Source organism: Alligator sinensis, unplaced genomic scaffold, assembly GCF_000455745.1.
Source record: "Alligator sinensis unplaced genomic scaffold, ASM45574v1 scaffold952_1, whole genome shotgun sequence".
Classification (NCBI taxonomy): Eukaryota; Metazoa; Chordata; order Crocodylia; family Alligatoridae; genus Alligator; species Alligator sinensis.
In genome coordinates this window covers 386,491-409,218 of record NW_005841999.1, presented here as the reverse complement: position 1 = coordinate 409,218, position 22,728 = coordinate 386,491, and the positions used below count along the sequence as shown (strand labels likewise).

The 22,728-nt window shown below is 43.0% G+C and overlaps 1 protein-coding gene across 1 annotated transcript in view; it reads right to left on the bottom strand.

Moving 5' to 3' along the window:
- Window positions 1-2,072: 2,072 nt before the first annotated feature.
- Window positions 2,073-22,728, bottom strand: part of GIPC2 (GIPC PDZ domain containing family member 2) — a 38,280-nt gene continuing 17,624 nt past the window's right edge. Inside the window, exons 4-6 of the mRNA XM_025201649.1 lie at window positions 18,118-18,227; window positions 16,958-17,039; window positions 2,073-4,157 (exon numbers count right to left, since the gene is read on the bottom strand). Coding sequence (XP_025057434.1) covers window positions 4,006-4,157; window positions 16,958-17,039; window positions 18,118-18,227 — 344 coding nt within the window. The 3' untranslated portion in view covers window positions 2,073-4,005. The remainder of the gene's footprint in view (window positions 4,158-16,957; window positions 17,040-18,117; window positions 18,228-22,728) is intronic.

Genomic DNA, 22,728 nt, shown 5'->3' with positions numbered 1-22,728 from the left:
GTGGAGTCAGGAGGCACATTCTGTGGCATTTTGGCAGCAGGGACTTCTGTGACATTTCACTGGCCCAGCAGCATGGAGAAGCAGCAGTGGCAGCACTAAGGAGGGAGAGCAGTGACTGTGGGTGCAGCTGCCACAGCACAGGCCGGTCTGGAAGCAGCCCCAACTTGAAGCAAAACTCTGTTAAAGCAGCCCTCTGCTCCTAAATGTTGCTGAACCCTGCTCTTAGTGCTTTCTGGTTATAAATATATGGAAAAAACCACACTCACAGTATCTTTTATAAAGCTTTAATTTACTTCCATGTCAAGATCACTTTACAAACAATATAAAAGTGCCTTAAGAAAAAAAGAAAAACAAACAAACCACACCAAAGCACATATTAAAAACCCATCAGCTAAAAACATATAAGAGTTCATAATTTCCCAGAGTTTTTCTAATGCTCCATAATTACGGTAGCGTCATTTCCCTATGCCCTTACAACTAACATACTGAAACTAGTCCAAGCAAAGCACTGAGCATATTTCAAAATTTAAGGGAGCTCCCAGAGGCTCCTGTGTGAGCTCCTTTCAATTCACTGCCTTATGAGCACAGCTCCAGTTCAGACACCTCCATTGACTCATTCATTCAGATAACTAGGTCCCAGAGCTTAATAAGTCAAAAACAACAGCTTTAATTCCACCTGGCATTTAATAGGTAACCTGTATGAAGCAAAAAGTACAGTATATAGGCACTGTCTATAGATTAAATGCTACTATTGTTTGAAGGAAGAGCCAAATGAAAAAAACAAAAAACAGAAAATACCTATATAAGATCACTGGCATAGTTTCTTTTGTTCTTCAAATTTATTTCATTCTCCCTCTTGCAGATGTGGCATTGTACCTATCCAATACCTCTGAAGGGAAGGCTGAAGTGCATAGTCACTGTGGTGTTTTCATAGCCCATTACAAAACAGTGCCCGTTCACCTAAAGCAGCACTCTCCAACTAGCAGTCCACAGGCTGCATCTCACCTGTGAGCAGTTATAATACAGAACCCCCAATACTCATGTCTGGCTGCCCTTGATCTGCTGTAGCAGACATGAAAGGGGTTTCTGGGGCAGGACAGGCTGGCAGGAGGCAAGTCCCAGTAAGCACAGGGAGACTGTACAGCATGGATAGCATGCAGCCCATACTGTGTGTGGCCCAAGGCCTGGGACCTTTGCAGAGTGTGGCCCCCGGTGGCTTTGAAGTTGGACAGCCATGGTCTAAAGCAGTGGTTTTCAATAGGGCTGTGCAAAGCTTCGGTCCCCGACTCATTTCGGCAGAGATTTGGCCCAATTCTGTGGCCACATCTCCAAATCCGAATCGAATCAGGAGACCCTTTAATTTCTCTGAATTGAATCGGAACCCTCTGAATCAATTCAGAGACATTCGGAAAGATTTGATGATTCAGACAGACACAACTTTAAATTTTTTTTCTACATGCCTCTAGGTAGCAGGCAGCTTGTGAATGCTGCGATGCTCAGGTACATGGAACGTCCCACAGGAGCGCAGGGCGGGGCTCTGCGCACTTGGCAGCAGACCCAGAAGTGGACCAGAAGCACTTCCAGTCCACTTCCAGGTCCACCAGAGAGCATGCAGGGGGGGCCCCCCGCACCCAGCAACTGTTGCCTCCTGAGTCTGGGGGGGGCACCTGGGGTCCCCCTGTGGCTGATCACAGAGCTAGGGAGGGCACAGAGGGGGGCCCCCCAGCATGCTCCCTGGCAGACCCGGAAGAACCTGGAAGTGGAACAGAAGTACACCACTGAGCACGTGGGGGGCCTCCTCCCATCCCAGCATTCATGAGCCGCGCCTGGTACCTCGAGGTATGTAGCAAAAACATTTAAAACTGTGTCTATGTCCGAATCACTGATTCTCTGAATCAGCATCAAATCTTCAGCTTTGGATTCGGCTGAATTGAATTGGGGACAGTGATCCGAATCAACTAATCGAATCACTGTCCCTGATTTGGGCCAAATCCGAATCAAACAGGGTCCATTTTGCACACTCCTAGTTTTCAACTTGTGGTCCACAGACCCCTAGGGTTCCATAGATTATGTCTAAGGGGTCCACAAAAGATGACTATGATCAATCAAAAGCATGTGAATACCCATACTTACTATTCAAAGGGGTCTGCACCTCCATTAGAAAAATTTTAGGGGTCCACAAATGAAAAAAAGATTGAAAGAAACTAGCCTAGAAGCTAAATGAATCATCTTTATCATTTACTTCCCTTTCACTTTTTAACAGAGAGCTACAAGTCACCTCCCAACATCAGGCATTGTAGTTTTTGGAACATCTTATATTTTTATTAAAAAATGTGATGCATAAAAATGATATAAGTCATTAGCATGTATACATAAGAATTTGTTATAACCCATATTTATACCAACCTGTGTCAGTAAGATAGCAAAAGAACCTTTTCCACAGTCAGTTCACAGTGGGAAAAAGGGGAGAGGGTTAAGAAAAAAAATCATAATTTAGAAAATATCATTTTTGGAATAACAATTATTTTACGAGCACATGAAAGTACATAGTATTTGCACAGCTCGGGTCCCACATTCTCTTCCTGGTTGGTCTTAAAAGGATAAGGTCACCTGCCAACAGGCCCAAATTTAAATGGTGTAAAACAATCTTTTATATGTTTTAAGATCAACATACAAACTAACACATTTTAAAAATGTGATGAGAAAGCTGTTTCTAAAACAAACAGCTTTCTTCCTTTTTTAAACCCAACAGAAGTTACACTAAGCATCTGAAAATGAAACCAATTGTACGCAAAACTAAAACTGAATCCATTATTTGAACAGAAAATTGTTAAAACAAATGGATAAATTTAGGTCATTTAGAAAAATCATTATTAATAGTATGAGATTTTATTAGTGATGTGTAAGAAATAATTGTGTTTTTAAAAGGACATACTTTCAACACGAAGTTCAAGCAATAACCAAAAAAAGAAGTTTAAAAAAATTGAGGTTCCATGAAAATGTTTTTATTCACTTTGCCCTTTTTTCTACCTTTTTTGAGATGTTTTTAAATGTCTTTCCCATATTGCTACATGAAAGATGCATACAAGCAAAAAAAGGAAACTAAGGCCTTTATTCAACAAAGTGCTCATACTAAGTTAAACAAGTCCATGACTAGTCATAGGGTACAGCACTCAGCACCAGATCACTGCCATTATGCATAACGGTGTATAAAATAGAAGCAACTAACTTTTGTTTATTCTTTAGCTGATCAGAGACCTTTTATACAACAATATGGCAAAGAAATTAAGTAGCAGCTCATGATCTTGTTTTAAACATTTCTAATGAATCTTTCCACCCAGCAACAGATTAGGCATTATATGTTGTACACCACATTAAAATCAAATTGGTTTCAAACAAAGTGTCTCAGAAAAATGTTTTTTCTTAACCTAACCCCTACACAGAAAGTTTAGTTGCTACGCAATTTTCTTTAATAAAGGCAACTTTTCCACGTCTAACAGTATCACAGACTTGTATCAACAAAATGTACATGAGAAAAGAAAGCATAATTGCATTACAATAGTCAAGTATTTTTTTTTTATTTTATCAAGTTTTGTAAGTCTTTTCATTAAAAAAGATAAAAATCAACCAACTTCTACAGCTAGTGTAGCTAATACCTTCGCAGAGTTTCAAAGTATTGGTATTATGCTACATGTCTGGAAAACAAAATACAAGATCAATTTTCATGGAATGCGAAGTGTATCCTTAAACTGCCCCACATATTAATCTATGAAAGTACATAAAATATTTTTTCAGATGTGTAGCTTTCAGTTAATTGAGACAGTATACCAAGATTTTTCAAAATGCATACCCAAAAAATATTCTTTGCAAAAGATTTTCAGGAGAAATATTTTAAATATATACAAACTTAGTTCAGAGTTGACATCAATCAAGCTATTTCAATTCTGTTCTAATACTTCTTTAAAAACCTGCTACCTTCAAACAAGGATTAATGAACAATTCTCATTAAAATCGTCCTTCCTTAGCATCACCTATGGCTCCCCATACATCAAAGACAAACTCGTCTGGAAATGCAAAGTCTCCCAGAGCTTCATCAAGTGCCACTGCAAATTCATCTGGATTTTTTTTGTCTCTTCCAGCTTCTACCATTGTGGCAGCTAAAAAACAAACAAAAATTCCCAACTCAGAACACATAAATTTATCAAATAAGAAAGAAAATGATAGTCAAATAATATGCCTGGGGAAGTATTTCAAAGTATTGCTTTACAACACTGAACAGAGGTGTAACAAGCAGTTTCTGTGCACTGTTCACTAAGCAGCACCAGTAGTTGGGGTCAGAACAGCAACAGCAGCAGCCACCACCAGCAACCTTGCATCCCTCTAGGCTGGCACCCACAGCTGGTCCTCACTTACCCAGTTACATTACTGACTGAGAATAACGAAAAGCAAGAAAAATTATGCACCTAAATCTCCTCCCTAACAGCTAACATTCTGCTCTGCTACGCATAGACGGAGGAAGAAAATACAATTGTGGGGGCCGAGCATGCACACATGCAAGTACACATGTGCTTCCCCCCAGCAAGTAAGTCTGTCATGGGAAAGGGGCGAGGGAGGGATGGCAGATCAAGGGAGTGGGGCAGAGACAGGGGCAGGTCACAGGAAGCTTGCTGCCCAGGCAGTTCATCCAGGGACACAGGGGGAAATATGCTCCCTGATCTATGCACAGGGCAGAGGTGGGCTGCCGCTGTGGGCTGGACTCTGCACCTTGCTGCTGGTGTCTCGGAAGCGGCATGACACCACGTGCCTCCTGTACGCTGGCTATGCCAAACCCCTGCCTGCCTGGCAACTGGAGGCACGTGGCATTGTGCCGCTCCCAGGGCGCCAGCAGTGAGGTGCAGCCCTCAGCAGCAGCCCACCTCTACCCTGTGCACAGATTGGAGGGGCATGTGCCCCCTGTGCCTGTCTCAGGGGTGCACACAGAAGCTGGAGCCCCCCCATGCCCCTGGACGACCCACCCAGGCAGCATCCAATGATCCACCCTGGGGCCCCATTAACACCCTCCCCCCCACCCCATGAAAGCCTCAATATGCCCCCTCATGCCCCTTTCCTCCCCTGATGCCCTTCCTGTCCACACATTTACTTGCTGGGTGCTGCTTCACACATGCCTGCAGGCTCCAGCAGCTTGTATCTGTCTGTGTGTCCCCCCTCCCCTCCACTGCAGCCACCCGGAGCCTGCGCCCAGGTTGTCTGCATTTGGGCAGGGGGGAGGAGGTAAGCCCTGGCCTTCCAACACCTATGCTGCTATGTATGAGAGTTCCTTTGATGTCCTAGTAAGAAATTATCCTACTTGTCTTGCATCTAATTAATTCTCCTACCTTTTTTTCCTCTGTGCACATTCTGTATCCTAACCATTAATTGTTGTATTTCATGGAAGTACATTTAGATATGGGCTGAAGAACCAAGTGTGATATGGCACAATGCTTCACTGTGTTGTCTAGGACAGAATTTTTATGCCCCTTTGTGGCAGCAACTACTCCACAGATGTAGTGTTTGAACTGAGAGATCAAAATGCAAATTGTGTAAAATTTTTAATCAACCAGGCATCAAAGTACAGTTCTCTCAAGCCAGAACTTAAACGGCTCAAGGCCCTGAACATGAAAAACAAGACAAGAGACATGCAATTAAAGACAGAATGGATTTCAGAACACTTTCAGAGGTTATGCTGGATCAGATCCCCTTTATATACTCAGTTTTACTTTCACTTGGAAAGAAATATTGTAAATGTGATATGAAAAAGCATTTCATAAAAACATGGCCATTTGGGGATAAATTAATTTAAAGCCTGGACAGGGAAAAAATAAGTAAATCCATCTGCTTTTGTAAGAGGCAGGACACAAGCACATTGCAAGAATTCCAGTTTGATCAAGCAAAGGGTATAGATGAACATGACAAAAATGTTGGGAGCCCCAAAAGAAAGGGTATAAGACAGGAACTAAGGAGTCTAGACCAGGGGTGCTCAAACTGCAGCCCACAGGCCATCATATCTGGCCCGCAGGGTTCCTTGTGGATTGGGAAATTTGGAAGCAGGGAAGCAGTGGCCATTAATATAACCACCTTCCCCCACTGCCAAATTCTCAAATCCCAAGCCCCATGTGCCAGATCAGAGCCAGGCCACACCCTCTTCCTTCCTCTCCCTCCCCCCGCACCCCCACGAGGCCAGGTTCCCCTTTCCCCACTGCAGGGCTGGCTTAAGCCCCTTCCTCCTGCAAGGCTAAACTGTGTCCGCCCCACCCCCGGCCCAGGGACCAGGTGAAGCCCTCTTCCCCTCCCTATGGGGTCAGGCTCAGGCCCTACCCCCATCTGTGTGGGCTGATGGTGCCTGCCATGCCAACATTGAGTGCTAGATCAGAACCACCATTCAGCCCATGCCCAGACTAGGCACTGTCCATCTGGCCCACCAGGGAAAAAGGTTGAGCACCACTGGTCTAAACTAATTTTTTATCAGTTATGCAACATTGGGCAATTTATTTTACCTCTCTATGCCTTCGTTTTTCCATATGTAAAAATGAGAATAATACTTGTTCATAACGAGTTTTCAGATTTGTAGATGAAAAGCCCTATATATTAGTTAAGACATATTATTATTATTATTATTATTGTCTTGCACAGGACGTTAGAGGTGATGATCTCCTGAAGTCGCCTCCAGCCCTATTTTTCTCTGTCTCTAGACAGAAGCTCAGCAGAAGGGCCATCTGGGTGATGATGATTCAGATGGCTATTATAATTTTTGCTGGCTGCCAATAAGCTCTTATATGGCAAAGGACTAGGATGCCATGACCATGCCACCAGTAGCCTGAAGGTTTGAGGTGCTGTATACAAGTCACAAGTCTAGCTCTGCACCACTTCTAGAGAATCCTACAGTAACCTGAGATTACAGATTCACCAATGCCAATGATCAGGACTTTGAACACAGCTTGTTGGCCAAGATCCATGTCTGTGTTTCATAGCATCTGTATGTTTCCAACAGCAGAGAACATTACAGCCCAGAATCAACACTAAAAGCTGAAGTACTGAGAGTTACCTCATGTGTCTGTCCTAAATTGCAAGCTGATATTCATTTCAACTTTGTTATAAATCCAATTTCTTCCTAAGCATGTGGCCAAACTCTACATGCACACTTGGAAGGATCTGATAACACCTATAAATTTTCCTCTCAGAAGAATGAAAACAGTAACATGCTAGAGATGCTGAAAAGAGTAACAATATTAAAAAAGAAGTCACCTCAGAATGAATAACTTCTATGCCCTGGTCTAAACAGGCTTCCAAGAATAAGTCTGTATGACATAATTCTATGTATGTATGTATGTAAAGAGAGCCAACCTAGTCTTCAACAAGTAAGCCGGTTCATTGTGCCATCAGACATAACATAAAAACCTTTTGATCACAGTCTGGTGAACTTCTCTGGCTTCCAAGTATTCTTAACGTGACGCACAGCCCAAGTTCACTCATATTTATGAATTTCTTATAAACCAATGTCTGACTTACATGTGAACTCACAACTTCTTGTAAATTGTGAGAAAACTTGGAAAATTTCATGGTTTCAGGCAAAAAAAAAAATCAGTAACAAAGCAAAATTTGTTCAAAAATAAGTGCACTCAAACGGGAAGTTCAAAACAACATTTCAGGGCGTCAAATTAAGTATTCAAGGCCAAGGAAAGCTTGTATAAGTCCTGGCTAACTGAAATTGCTGAGATTCATGTTTCTAGTTGTCCTTGATCTGGTGTAGCAGACATGAAAGGGGTCTCTGGGGCAAGACAGGATGGCAGGATTCTGGGGGGTTCTTGAAAAAAATTTTGACACTTTGCCAAAAGTTTCCCTTATAACACTGTGCTGACTCCTAAGACCCCTACTGTAAAGCACCAGGGTTATTGGCACAAAATATTCTTGGAGGAAAATTATATGAAACATGGCACTACAAGAGAGAAACGGCTAAAAATCCCCATTGTGCTATATTAATAGCTGTATTTCTGTATGTATCAATTGATTCAATGTTTTTGTTAATGAACTTTAGTGCTCAACTTAAGCATTAGCTATATAGGCAGCTGCCTAAGATCTTTTGGACTAGATGCCCCTGTATTAGGTACCAAGTAGCAGCTAAACCATGAAGCTGTGGGTACAAGCTTCTTTAAAGATGAGCTAGCAATAGTGGTCAAGTAAAGCTTCTGGTGAAGAGAGCTCTACCCAGAGGTACAGCGGTGCAGTTTTGTGCCCTGCACTGCAGTGGTGCAGGGGAACACCGGGCAGCAGCAACAGGCTAGCAGAGGTGGCAACTGCTATTTTTAGGCCCCAGCGGCTGGTGCTATTTGTCCCCCCCATCTCATCCCCCCCACCACACTTAGTTACACTACTGGATCTACCTGGATCACACTGGAAGCAAAACCTTCCACTACCCCCTGAAACCATGAAATAAGGAGAACCTATGATAGTAATTTGTGAAATATTAGATCCAGATGCAAGATTTAGCTTCTTTTAAGAAAGCTTGAGGCAGCATATAAATACATTCTCTACAGTGCATTAAGGGTGTAAACTTCAGAGTTTTTTAATTTAAAGAGCAATGTTGGAAGAAAAATAGGCATAGCTGTCTATGAATTAATTTAGTCTAGAAATTAAAAAAAAGCTTCTAGCCACCAGAACAGTGACAGCCTTCCAATGAGAACTGGCGGGGGAAGGGGAAACAACAGACACTTAACTGGTATCAAGATAGAACTTGGTAAATTTACTAAAAAGATTGTATAAACACCATTGCCCACAGTAGCAGGGTACCAATCTCAGTGACAGATGAGGTCCCTTCTCAGTCCTCTATCTCAGCAGCCAGCAACCTTTTACAAGCCATGTGCCAAAACAACCTGGCTCTGCACCACCCAACCCACATTAATGGTGGGGCTTTCCTTGCACTTACACCAGGGCCAGGGTCAAGCAGATGGCAGCTGTGCCTGTACTGCTGCCACTTCTCCTCATCCTCCACTCCCCAGCTGGAGTGCAAGAATTTGAATAGCTTCTAGCCAGTGAAGAGATGCACCAGAGCTGGACAGCTGGAAATTGCATTCATGCTCCTGCTTCTCCCCACTCACACTCCACTCGACCTTCCAGTTGCAGCATGAGCGCAGCTGGAAACTGCCCGGTCCTGATGCAGCTCCCTGCCAGATGGAAGATACACCCACGCCAGTCTTGCAAGGGGGTTGTAAGGAAGAAGTGGCAGTGGCACTGGTGCAGCATGGACACTAGCACAGGCAAAGCCTTCTGGTTCCACAGGCTGCATCCAGTAGCTTCGTGAACCAGATCTAGCCTGCAGGCTATGTGTTGCAAACCACTAGTCTATCTTAGGTTTTAGATCAGATCAGTTATCTCCAGGGATCTAGGTATTATGTTTCCCATGGAAAAATGGAATAAACTGTAGATTTTACCTTTTACCAGAGGCAAATGTAAATTTCTCATTTTACTGGAGAAACCTGCAGACTTTGCAGTTTGCAAACAGCTCTTTGCAGGCTGGTAAAGTTCCAGCCTGCAAGGGGCTGGGAGGGAGGGGAGGGAGCGGAAGGAGGGCAGTCAGGCAGGGGGTACCAGGCAGCCTGGAGAGCAGCTCCTGCGGGGGGGGGGGTGAGGGGAGTTTTGACGCTGCCATAGGGGGGGGGGGAAGGCAGGAGTTGGGCAGGGCTGGGCCTGGGGCTGCTGCCTAGCCAGGCAGTGCCTGCGGCTTGGGCCAGGGCTGCAATGTGTGGCTGCAAGGCCCTGGCAGGGAGGGGGATGGAGCCATGAGCAGCAAATCCGGGGGGCTGGGGCTAGCTCCCTGCTGCTGCATAGACTCCTGTGGGGGGCGGGGACCTGCGACCCCCAGATCTATGTGTGGGATGGAGGTGGGGCAGGCTGTGGGTTTGGAGGTCTGCTCCTCACCACTGTGCGCACACCTGGGCGACAGGGGGGACCCGTGCCCCCCAAATTTGTGTGCAGGGCATGGGGTTTTAAGCTGCCTGCTTCACCCCTGCTGCTCTCCCCCAGGGCCTCCACAGCCTGACATGTACAACCCAGTGCTGCAGGGAACAGCAGAGCTGAACAGGAAAACTGCTTGCTGCTGTGAGCTCTGTGCTGGCCTGGTGACGCGTCCCCTGCATGCAACCCTGTGCCACTGCCCCTGCTACAGCCACGCAGGCAGGGGACGTGTCCCCAGGGCAGCATTGAGCTCTCTACAGCAGGCAGCTTTCCTGTGCGGCTCTACCGTTCCCCGCAGTGCCGGGTCATACATACTGGGAGAGCGGCAGGACAAGAGCCTGAGCCTGAAGCAGGCAGCTCTACGCACAGATTTGGGGGACAGGGGTCCCCCCTGGCTCCCAGGAGTGCATGCTGTGGCAAGGAGCTGGCCCCACCTGCCAGAGCCCACAGCAGGCAGCAGGGGGGAGCCAGGCTCCAGGCTCTGCTCCATTGCAGCACCTGCTGCCACCACCTCCTGCCAGAGGCAGGGGGCTGTGGACCCAGGTCCCTGGCCCTGTAGCCCTGGGAGCTGAGGGCAGGGCCGTCCCTAGGGGACAGAGGATCAGGGCAACCACCCTGGGCCCCACACTTTGGGGAGCCCTGCAGAGCCAGGCAGAGAGACCGCAGCAGCTCCACACTGCTGCCAGCTGCTCAGCAGCCTCCCCCGCCTAACCGAATCCACCGCCAGCTTCCTCACCTCTTGGGGTGAGGCCCTGCACAGGCCAATTTGTCCCGGCCCCCGGACCCTGCTCAGGTTGTCTCTGGCACAGGCCCCTTCCATCAGGCCTGACGGAGCAGGGGGCTGTGGGGGGCCTTTCATTTTAACCATGGGTTTTAGGGTTTTTAATTAGAGAATTTGTGAATTATTTATTTATTTTTTATCAGGGAGGACCAGGATCCCTGATTATCTTCTTGAAGGTAAAACTGCCCTGTTTATGCCTCCAGGTTACATGGGAAATCAATGGTCTGAAACTGTCACTGATCCAAAATGTACTTATTTAAGAAAGAAAGAAAAAACAAAGCAAAACAAAACAAAACACAAAAAACAGTTTTTCAAGTGGAACAAAACAGCACCCAGGCATTAGCCACACTTAAAAAAAATGCCATTAAAACAATCATAAGAAATTTTAGCAGTCAAGTAAAATTTCCATGAAAAGCATTTGAAAGCATGAATTTCTGATGACATGTTAATCTCTATTGGAGCTATACTTTCACTGCCACCCTGATATACTGCTTCTTAAAGCACCCCTGATCAGATACATTTTATGAAAGATATTGCAGTGACAGTAGTGTACAGTACATAAATTTTCATTACAATAGTTTGGTGCTGACCTCTAGTGTCAGTACAGCTGAATTACCACATTAAATATATTAAATTGAAGGTTGTGGGAGGCTAAATCCTCACCATGTACCACCGAGGTACTTGCATGTGTAACGGTAAGCCAGGGCTCATTCAGTGCACATCAGATTGGTAAGGGAGAAGGACTCCTCAGTTACTCCGCACTTGCATTACATTTCTCTGGGATTGGGTTCCATTGCCCTACGGTTAGCATTCTTTCTTGCCTTCTGTTTGCCATGATTCAAACACAACTACCAATGCAAAAAGGGTCCCACATAGGCCTGCATCCTTGTGCTCTTCTTTAGAGGATAAATCCCATAATTGGCATTCACTGACAATATCCAGGAAATAGTCTTTCTTGACCCCACCAATTAAAGATTACCTCCACTGAATTAGCAGATGCCACCCATTAGGTTTCATTCACATTGACCTTAAAAGGCTCATTTATTATGTAAATTATGCAGAATCAGAGTTTATTGGCTCAACAGCTAGCATTCCCTTAACACTGTTAAGGGTACTGAATGTGCTCAAACCAAGGGATGCATTCTACATTTAAGCAGATAGTAAAACAATACAAGAGAGATTCTCGGACCCAAATAAGAGCTGTGCGTCTGCCACTGAAAGCCTATGGAAACTGGGTCCTTTGTGGCTTTGAAAGTATTCTCCTAAATTAAAAAAAAAAAAATCCCTAAACTTCAGCCTAATATAAATCAGATATATTGTCAATGAATTCAAAGCACTGCAGCTACGTCGTGTTTTAAGTGAAAACTGAGTAAGTATGGAAACTTAATAATACTAACTGTACATGTCTTAATTTAAAGTTTGTCCGTTACATACTTTTCATTTTTTTAAGCTTCTGGGTTTGTGCTTACAATTCAATTCATTCACAATACAAATTATGTCATTTTAAAAGAGATTACCAGGCAATGTAATCCAACATGAAAAAGCCTCTGATGAATAGAACAAAATGTAAGTGAACAATTACTAAGATCTTAATCATTCATCTGTTGTCACACTTGTGGCAATTTGTTTTTTCAGCTCATCTAATTTGAGTAATGAGAAAAATTATTAACTCAACAATGACTGGCATTCTCTGAATAAATCATTCCTCAGATTTTACTTCCACAAGGAGCTGATCACACTAATAACATATGAGAACAACAACTAACATAGGTTAATTGTAGAAGAATTGTGATAGATGATTAACTTGCCATTCCTGAGGAATTTTACATACTTAAAGCTGTTAGGGCCTTGTTATACATTGCAATTTGAGCTGCTCACAATGTTGATTGGTGTTAACGCTAGGTCAAGTTTGAAGCAGTTACACACTAAGGCTAATAACCTTCTCCCACCATTCCCCACCTGCACTGCTGTGACTTCCCACTAGAGGGCTGGGAGCAGGGGCCTACCTAGGAACTACAGCTGTAAGTTGCCAGGACAGGCTTCTATCCCTGCTCCAGGTGAGGGTGTAAGAGAAATGGGTTGGGAGAGAGGAGGGAGCGTGGGACATGGATCAGGGAGGCAGAGTATTAAATGGGGGGATGGGGGTGGAAAGGAGGTGGGGATGGGAGATAAAGCAAAAAGTAAGAAAGAATTTAAAAAGAAATAAAGAGAAAGTAATATAAGGAACGTCACATGTTTTAATAAATTGGGATTTAGGTCTGGGGGATTCTGGTCATGCTTCCCAGGGTGGCTGTGAAGTGCCAGTGAGGGAAGGCACTTTTGGGGAGCTACTGCCCCTGCCCCAGGAATGAAGACCCAGCCCAATCTGGCCCCCTACCTTGTTCTCCCCCCTTCCCAGCCCCCAACCCCACTCCTGGACCTATGCATGTCCTTGTTCTCCCCCCTTCCCAGCCCCCAACCCTACTCCTGGACCTATGCATGCCCTGTGACCTGGCTAGCTGGCATGTGTTCTGCAGGCTATTTGCACAGGGTTGCACCTCTGGGGGGTGGGATGGTCACACACCCAGAGGCTGGAAGGGGCTTTGGTTTGGTGCCAGAACTGCCCCCTGGGGAGTAGAATCCGGGGTGGAAAGTTTGTCCATGCTGAACAGGGGGAGGAGGGGGGGCACACAGCATCCTGGGATGCTGGAGGACTACAACTTGGGTGGTTCATCCGGGGGGATGGGGAGGAGTGGACAAACATTAATGGAAAATGAGCTAGGTGTCACGACCCAGTGATTTTTGTGCCTCGGCACTATGGAATTTCCTGGCCACATGAGAGCTCCTTTGCACGGCAGAGTGTTCTGCTGCAATTGAGAACCCGCGTGTAGGAGAGAGTTCCCGCCAATTTGCAGTTTCCTTTGCAGGATGCATTTCTTCTTTGCAGCACAGAAATGCACGGTGCAAAGAGTTCCCGCTATTCGAATGTAAATTTGTGCCCCGCTATTGGCCAGTGCTAAATTATTCACACGTGGCGGCTAGTAATTGGCTCGCTGGCCGTTTAAAATTCCGCGCGACTTCTGCCCAAGTCGAAGAGCTTTGAGCACACTGCAGAGTGCCTATCTGACTTGCGGCTGTCGATCGATAGACCTATCGATCTTTCTTCCCGTCACCGAGCGCAACCCTGATGTACCCCTTTCCCCGCCGGCTTCGAATTGCGGACGGATTAACTGGCTTGGGCCCCGCCAGCTGGAACAACTCGCGTGGTTGTTCAGACGACCGGACCACCTGCGTCGTGATTGCAAGCGGCGTGAGTAAAGTTTTTTGCAACCAATAAGTTGTGTCTGCCTCTCCATTCACCAGCCCACCCTAAAGTACGACCAATTTTGAACGCAACTCGAGTTGGCTCTGGCCATCCAAAACACTAGGCAACACTGATCAAAGAGAAACCTGTCCTGTGGCATAACTTCAAGCCACATAAAGTGTGCTTAAAACTAGTTTCAGTTGTTAGTGTGGGCACAATCCAGGGGTTAAGAGCTCTAGGAGCCACCTAAAATTAACTGCAATAAGGCTCTAATTGTTTAACAAAGATAAAGCTGTTTTTCCTATCTCCTTTTACCACTGACCCTTGACACACACTGCTTTTCTTTGAAGGAGATGGTGTAGTAGTGCAAATCAGAGCTAGATGAACCTTATAGGATTTAGCCCACAAAACCTTTTTCTTATTTATTCTTCTAGCCTTAGTAGAATGACATGAAAAAAGAGTAGCTGAATACAGCAGTAAGGCAAAAAGATTTGGAGGAGCACAGAGGGGGGTGAGTAAGAGGAAATGAGAGCAGACCTGAAAGGCATTACTGTTTTGTGGTTAGTGTTCAATACATTCTAACTGTGGATGGGAACATTTTCGAGGAGATGAGGATTAGTCCTTGGGCCTGTAGGTAAGAAATGGGTATTTGCTTAGCTATGAACGAAAGGAAGATGGGGTTCCACAGCATGCAGCGCTCAAGACAACTTCAGAGTTGTTTGAACTTTACTAAACCAGGTACAGGAGGATCCAAAGGCATAAAACCTTAAAAAAAACCTCAAAGCAGATCAATGAGAATATTTAACATACTCTGCTCATAGCCATATTAACTGGAACTGGTCAAAAGTTTTCTGAAGAGTTTCATTGGAAAAATGTCAATTTGTAGAATCCAAAATATTACACGGAAAATCTTAGGCTCAGCGTTCATCAAATCAATGACAATTTCACTGGAACCAGTTCCACTGTTTTGTGGCAGACATTAAGTGTCCCAACTGCAATGCAGGTTTGCAATGAAGACTGCCCCACAGCCAGGTGCCCCAAAAGTTTTAGGTATGAGGCCATTCCATCCCAATGCTGCTGAAGCCCCAATGGTAACCCACAAAGTCTGGAAGTCCTGAGAACTGCAAACCAAGGAAGGATGCTCAGGACTTCCAGAGTCCTATGCTGATGTCAGGAAGCCTGGAAGTATTATGGTGGGTTTCTGGGAGGAGCCAGCTGCCTTGGGAATTCCCAGCCCAGAGAGAAGCATATTGTAAGGTCCAGTCAGTTTTAATCTGACTTCTATGCAAGTGCCTCAATACTCTGAAGGTACTAAGACCTATATATCAGGGCTGTCCAACTGGCAGCCTGGGGGCCACATGAAGCTTACACAGGTTTCTGCCCAGCCACGACTCCCCCTATCACTCTGGCAGCAAGAGCAGCCAGAATCTCTGGGATTTCCCTCCAACTTTTGTATTCTGCACCTGCCCCAGGGGATGGTACAACACAGCAAGCAGCACTCGGGCTGAAGCTGGGACTATGCTGTGTGCAGCGCAGCAGTAGGGAATGGAGAGTGGGGAAGGGGGAAGTGTCCACGTGGCTTCACTGCAACAGTTGTGGGGGAGGAAGAAAGGAGAGAAGGATGTGCCCACACAGGCATGAGCTGCAGCAGGGTGAGGGGTGTGAGCATACAGTGCAACAGGTGGGCATCTAAGCAGCATGCAGCCCCTGACCACTTAGAATTTGGACAGTCCTGACCTAGATAATACTTCTCTCTCGTGCCTCCACCCCCTACCCCTTCCTAGTGGCTTTGGAGGAAAAAGGAACCAGCTTTGCAGGAAGGAATGAGCCACATACTCCAGGTGACAGGAGCAACTACCAAAGCAGCCAAAAAGACATTCAGTCATTTGGATAACCTGCTATAGTTCCAACTAGACACTCTCCTCTGGGACGATCATTCGTTTCAACCATTTCCCTCTCCTCCCTTTAGAGTCTCTTCTTTTCAGCTTCTCTCCACACCTGCCACCTTAGCCTCTTCTTCCCCATCCTGTCCCTGTCACTTCCCTTTAAACATCCCTCCAACCTCAAAAAACAACCATGGTGGACTGACTTGCATACTTCCCACCATTTTCTTCACTCTGGGTGAGTCTACACATGCCCATACAGCGCCATTGTTACTGCACCATCATTTAGTGCTTCCTTTTGGAGCACAGGCTGCACTATGCCATGCATGGTTATTTTTAGCTGCTACATTGCCATAGCAGTGCACTATACTGAGGGAGCATTTGCTATGGCAATGTCGCTGCAGCCTCATGGTTTTTGCCTTGCAATGCTACACTGTTGTAGCACATCGCTAGTGACATTGCATCACATGTAGATAGGCCCTGTGTATGTGTATTATCCATTCCTTTTGACATTTGAGGCAGAAACTGCATACTACTGCACAGAGGCACAGAATCTATCATAATGGGGGTATCTTGTTTGATCTTTGGCTGCAAAGATAGGCTTTTGCCAATTAACAAAGTATTTATGCTATTACAATGTTTAAATTATTAAAACCAGAATCACATTAATAATTTTAAAATATATTCTGGAAATGTTAACTTCAGAGTGAAATTTCTCACATGTACTTACTGCATGGATGTGAACAGTTTTTCAAAACTAAGAGGTCTTGCAGGTTCCTCTCTTTCAGCTCAAGTGGTAATAGCCTGTTTACATGTGCACATTCCAATACTATGTATATATAGTTATATGAACTCTTAGAATTATATATAAAAAGTGCTAATGACATACACTACTAGAATTTTTATACTATATGCACACACACTAATATATAATCACACAAAAGGAAGGATTCAGCATGGATAAATGAAATCAAGCAAGCAAGAGAATGATTTAATCATATAACAATAGAGCTAAATACTCACCTAACTCAATATCTCGTATTCCCATATACATTTCAAGAAGGTCATCAACTTTCTTTATTGCTTTTTCTTCAACATCAGAGGGCTTTATTAAAGGAAAAAGATAAGAATGAATCTTCTAAACCCAAAATGAAATGCTGTGGTTACAAAGGCACTCAAATCAATAAAAGTTTTATAGTTAGGATAACTGACTTATCCCTAGCCGACTAATATATATTAAGTAAATCTATCTTACTATTTTGGTCTTTAGTTAAGATTTAAGAAGAAAACCAAGGGTGAACCTGTAGCAAGACAAAGTCAGAGTTAACAAGAAAAAATTGGCTTTCTTGGTGACACCCTGTGCAAGTAGGGCAGAATACATAAATCTGAATTCTCTCCAGCTGACATGCATGTGAGTACTTGAACATTTAATGTCATGTATGTCAATTTAATGAAATGCATGGCACTCTCCATTTTTTGGCTAATTGCATTCCATCTTGCTTGTGCATGATGCATGTGGCAGGGAGGGAATGGTGTGTTGTGTCTTTCATTTTACTGACAATGCCTCATGGGTAAGTCATCATTCACCATTTTGAGTTATCAGCAAAAAGCTATAACTGAAAGTGATGAAGGTTAATGCAGAGAGAGGTGTTTCCTTGGTCAAAGATAGTTTAATATGCTAATACAGCTCCACAAAAGGAAGCTAATAAATCTGTTACTGAAACTTCTATTATTTGTATTGCAAATAACGCTTAGAAGGTCTAATCATGGAGCATTGTGCTAGGCACTGTACAAACACAGAATAATGTACATTCTGTGGGATCTAAAGAGTCAGTTATTTGTAAATTATGTGTACGCATTGGTGTTATCAACTCCTGCATTCAAAGAAAAAGAAAATCCACAAACCAAAGCCTGGGGGGAAGAGAGGGGATTGGTTTTAAAAATCACAAGCTTTTTAAAATATATATATTTGGAATCTTTTAAATTTGTCTTCTGATATTTGAGCTTTTAGATTTGTTATTTATTATCTCTGCATCCACAAGACCATATGATATTTAACAAAATATGAAACATTTTTCATTAAAATTCTGTTTTATCACTTCTGTAGAATGGCAAGTCTGATACTTTGCAGTCGTATATGGTCCTAAAAGTTTCAAATACTATATTCTGCCTATATAACATACCATTTCCTCCAGAGTGGCGGGGCCTTTAGATCTCAGTCGAAGTGTTTCTCTTCCCCTTGAGATTTTAGTCTCTGATAGATTTCCACCTTTAAGCCTTGGTTCAATCATTTCTATAAACAAAAGTAGAATTGTTAAATACACAGTTTAGTTACAATTAAATCAATATGCTTTCATTGACTATTTCATCTAGATCAGAATTTAGGTCTAAATTAAAATCTAGATTGACCCAAAAATGAAGTGCAATTTACAGTGCAGCAATCAGACACTGAAAGGCTCTGGCATGGACCACAAACCTTTTAAAATACTATTACCATATAATAAAATTGAGACTTACATGGACAAATGCATAGATGTACACTTGGTGCATGCCGTTATGAAATCAATAGGAGTTTTGACATGGACTTCAGTGGAGTCAAGATTTTACATTTATCACTAGTGACACTGTCCATTAGTTACACGATTAGTATTGGGTCTTCTTGTCTAACCTGGAGAAAGTTTTGAGCTTCATTCTGATAGGTAAGAGTCTCAGACCTAAAATTTGGCATTGCTGTCCCTGGGACAGATTTTTACAGGTAAAGTTTACAACGCTATTCCAATTTCTCGATTCATTTTCAGCTGAGCTGGCCTTAATCTGTGTGGGGTTGCAGAGCCAATATGGGAAACTATTTCTGTAAAAATTTGTTACTCTATACCAGTGGTTCTCAACCCACAGCCTGATTGGTAGCATGCAGCCCAATCTACAGACTGCTGCGGCCCATGTGACATCCTGTTCAAGCATTTTTTAAATGCCTACACTCGTAAATTGTGCGAGTGCAGCCCACAACACATTGAGAGCTGCAAGTGTGGCCCACTATGGCAAATAGGTTGAGAACCATTGTTCTATACCCTGTCTACTAGTCATCTTCTTGGTACTGATGAGAGCTAACAGTGAGAAGAATCCCAAAAGCCCAGAGCCTACTAAACCATGGTTCATTATCAGTGTCTGTTTTGTCTTAGGCTATATTCCCAGTTCACAATGAGCCTGTTTTATATGGTTCATTAACAGCAATTTGCAATCTGGCCATGTGCTATCAACAGCAGAATGAGAGCCCGAGTTAGTTTGTATACCTTATGACTGTCCTGTAGTCAGCTATTGCTTGTGGACTGGCACTGTTTTCAATGTGAAGGCAATTTTTTTGTTTAAATTTTGAAAGGACTAAATTGTAAGAAAATGGGTATGACAAACTTTAACTCCAGATTAATGAGTTATTTGGAGGACATCTATATACTTATACAGATACACATGCAAAATGTGCTTGCGTATGTAAATAATATCACAAGTTCTGCGTGCCTTAATACAGAGGTGCTCAACTTCTGGCCTGCAAAACAGTGTTAACTGGCCCATAGGTTTGGAAATTTGACAGATAGAAAGCAGTGGCAGCATTAATTGTTGCTCCCCTGCTAGCGAATTTCCAGCCCCATGGGGAGCCCAATGGGCTGGATGATGTGACCCTGTGCAATAAATCAGACTTCAGCACAGGCTAACCACCTGAGTATTTACTCTGCTTCTTGAGCAGGTTTTTCAGCCTAGCTGAGCTCCATGCTGAGATCATTACCAGTACCTAAATGCTCTGAAGAAAATTTTTATTCTTGATCTAATGCAATTTCTAGGTAACAGTTATTGCTAGGAAAGCGTTCCTTCAGCTATTACCATGTTGATACCTTCTTTCAAAATAAATGACTTCAGTATATGGATAAGCAAATAAAAATATAAGACTGGGGTTGTCAAGCATGGATATGCGTACCCCAGGGGTACTTGGAAAGGTGCTAGGGGGTACATGCAGGAAGGGATGGGCCACTGCCATCCACCATCCCGCGCCGCCACCACTGTGTGCCGGTCACCCCTGCTCTGTGTCTGGCTGCTGCCACCAGAAGGGGTACACTTCTTTAAAAGGGCTGAAAACCCCTGAATTAAGACATAGTAAAACAAAAACATTTGGTTCACAGCTAGAAAGTAATCTAATATGTATTGTATTGTCTTTAGAGGATTTTAATAGTCTGGTATTTAATAAACTGTACTGAACACATTCTTTCAATTGTGAGGTTTATGCTGCCACCCTTTTATTCCTGCTTTTCATCCATATTATACAAGTAGCAAAAGCATAACAATAACCTGGCCATGAATTTAAAAAAATAAATAGTGCATTTGTATATTCTTTTGAAAACCGATTTATAAAAGTAGTGACCAGTCTTCCTAAAGGACTGCATTATTTATTTTACAATTATTACCTATAACTTTTATAAGGCAACACAGTGGAAAACAGGTTTATCTTTTTAGAAGTTGTAAAACATTTTTTTAAAATAATCAAACTATGAAAGCCATTGTCACAGAGTCATAGTACTCAAAACTGTGTACTATAAAGATACAATCTCAGGTTTTTTAAATGGACCATAACCTTTCCAGGGGTTACCCCTCAAAATAATTCCTTCTCTGTAAGATTCTCTTAGTAAACTATCTTTTAAAGATAGGTCTTTAGTATTTTATATGTGTTTTGTTCAGCTGGGTTACAACTAGTTGCAGCTGCTTTAGAAGTCAAAATACTGAGACAATTTGAGGAAGGCTTTCTTTTTTTGCTCAGATTTAAAATTCACTTTTGGAATACTGTATTTTAAAATAAATTTCCTCATATTAATACAACCTTACCACAGTCTACTACTACTCTCATATATATCCAGCATCACTGTATTTTCCATAACCCTATGGATATTGTTGGATTCATGGTCTAGCTATAAAGGAATAATTTCATCCTCATTGAGAATTCAAGTTCTTAATCATAATACTCATTCTCAACATACACACCAGCTCTATAGCAGTAATTGTTTATTTATGACCGACATAGGCTCTTTGTTGGGGATTTGCAATAGGCACCCAACAACATGGCCAAACTGCCTGCAAGAATTATCTTGGCCAGAACAGGCCTTATTATTTCAACCATGATTCAAATTAAAAATTTGTGCCACGCTTTCTTCAACTAGCTTTATGGATGCTGCTTCATTTCAAAGAGGGCCAGCGTGTGATGATATGCTCAAAGAGGAGAGTAATAACCCCATCCTTACTCAGGCAAAGCTTTGTGTCCATAGTTCTATACACTGATCAGAGCAGATGACTTGGTATGCACTGGGGGAGGAGAGGAAAGGCCTATTCCAATGAGTAAATCATTACTCTTCTATGATGTCCAGGGAACAAAGAAGAAGCAGGTGAACAACTGTGAATCCGCAATTTGTCTCTTAGTCAAAATGCCTCCCGGAGCTACCCTGGGAGAGCTGCAGTTTAAACACCCGCTTGCTTGACGGCCTTATGTTCCAGTTTAACTTGAAAATATGTCTGGATTCTTACCTTTGAGGCAGCAGACTATTCTGACTTACTTTTAATAAAACAAAACAAAACAAAAACAAAAAAAAACCCCCAACATCTGTATACAGCATGAAGAACAAAGTAATAATGAGCTGTAGTAAAAATTTAATCCTTTTAGGTTTACGATTGCCAAAAAACCTCCATAAACCAGTTTCCCCATAACAACTTAACACAACAAATTTTCTAATAGAACTTTATTTTAAAAATTGTGGAGAGGGAGGAGGGACGGTAATCTACTAAAAGCGTCATAAAGTACCTTAGTGTATCCTGGAATATTTTTTTTTAATCTTATTGAAATAATTTGAACATCAAACACAATGAGTAAGAAGCCTATTGTTTCCATCTTCCCAAATACACATTATACAGGGCTCAGCATCACTCAGATTCATATGTATGCACATAGATGTACCACACACGGATACACATGCCAGAAGCAGCACTTCACCCACATCCCTCATTTTAGCCTGCAGCAGCCAACATAAAATGCCTTCCAGTTTCTCTCATCCTTTCTAATTACTGCACTTATTCTGACACCAAGTGTTCACAGTGAGGTACTACAGGTCTTCCCAAACTGATTGCAGATTGCAATGATTTGGAAAATAAACTTTTCAACTTGCTGATGAAATGAGGCAGAGGAAGGGAATTTTCTAGAGTTTCAGGGTATGCATGTATCAGTTCTAATACTGATCTTAAATACCAGATGCTGAATTATTTACTGTTACAGAAAAATAATTCATAGGAAAGAATAACTTTTTTAATAATTCTGGTTTTTATTCCTATTTTGAAATTTTAGCTTAAACAAAGGACTTGCATTTCAATCCCATTTAAAAAAAAAAAGTAACACGCAAATGATTAGCGACACGAATGATTCTTTTCTATATAAAGACCCAAAATGGATCACTCTGCCACATGTTTTTTTTCAGCTGTCTGCTGAGGGGCAAGAGATTTTTATGCAGGGAGAAGTAGCTAGGGATGGAGGGAAATGAACTGATGCAGTATGGAATCTCAGTCTCTGTTAGCATTTTTAATTAAATATTTACATTACGAAACCCTACCAGTTGGGAAAGCGTTGACAGCACAGACTAAACGGATTGTATTGGCAGGGGTTTGAGGAAGAGGGGACCCTACTGAGCATACAAATCATGCATCACAGGGCCTCCATGCTCCCTGTGAATGCGGTCTGTGAAACAAATCTATACCGATTCTGCCAGCACCTG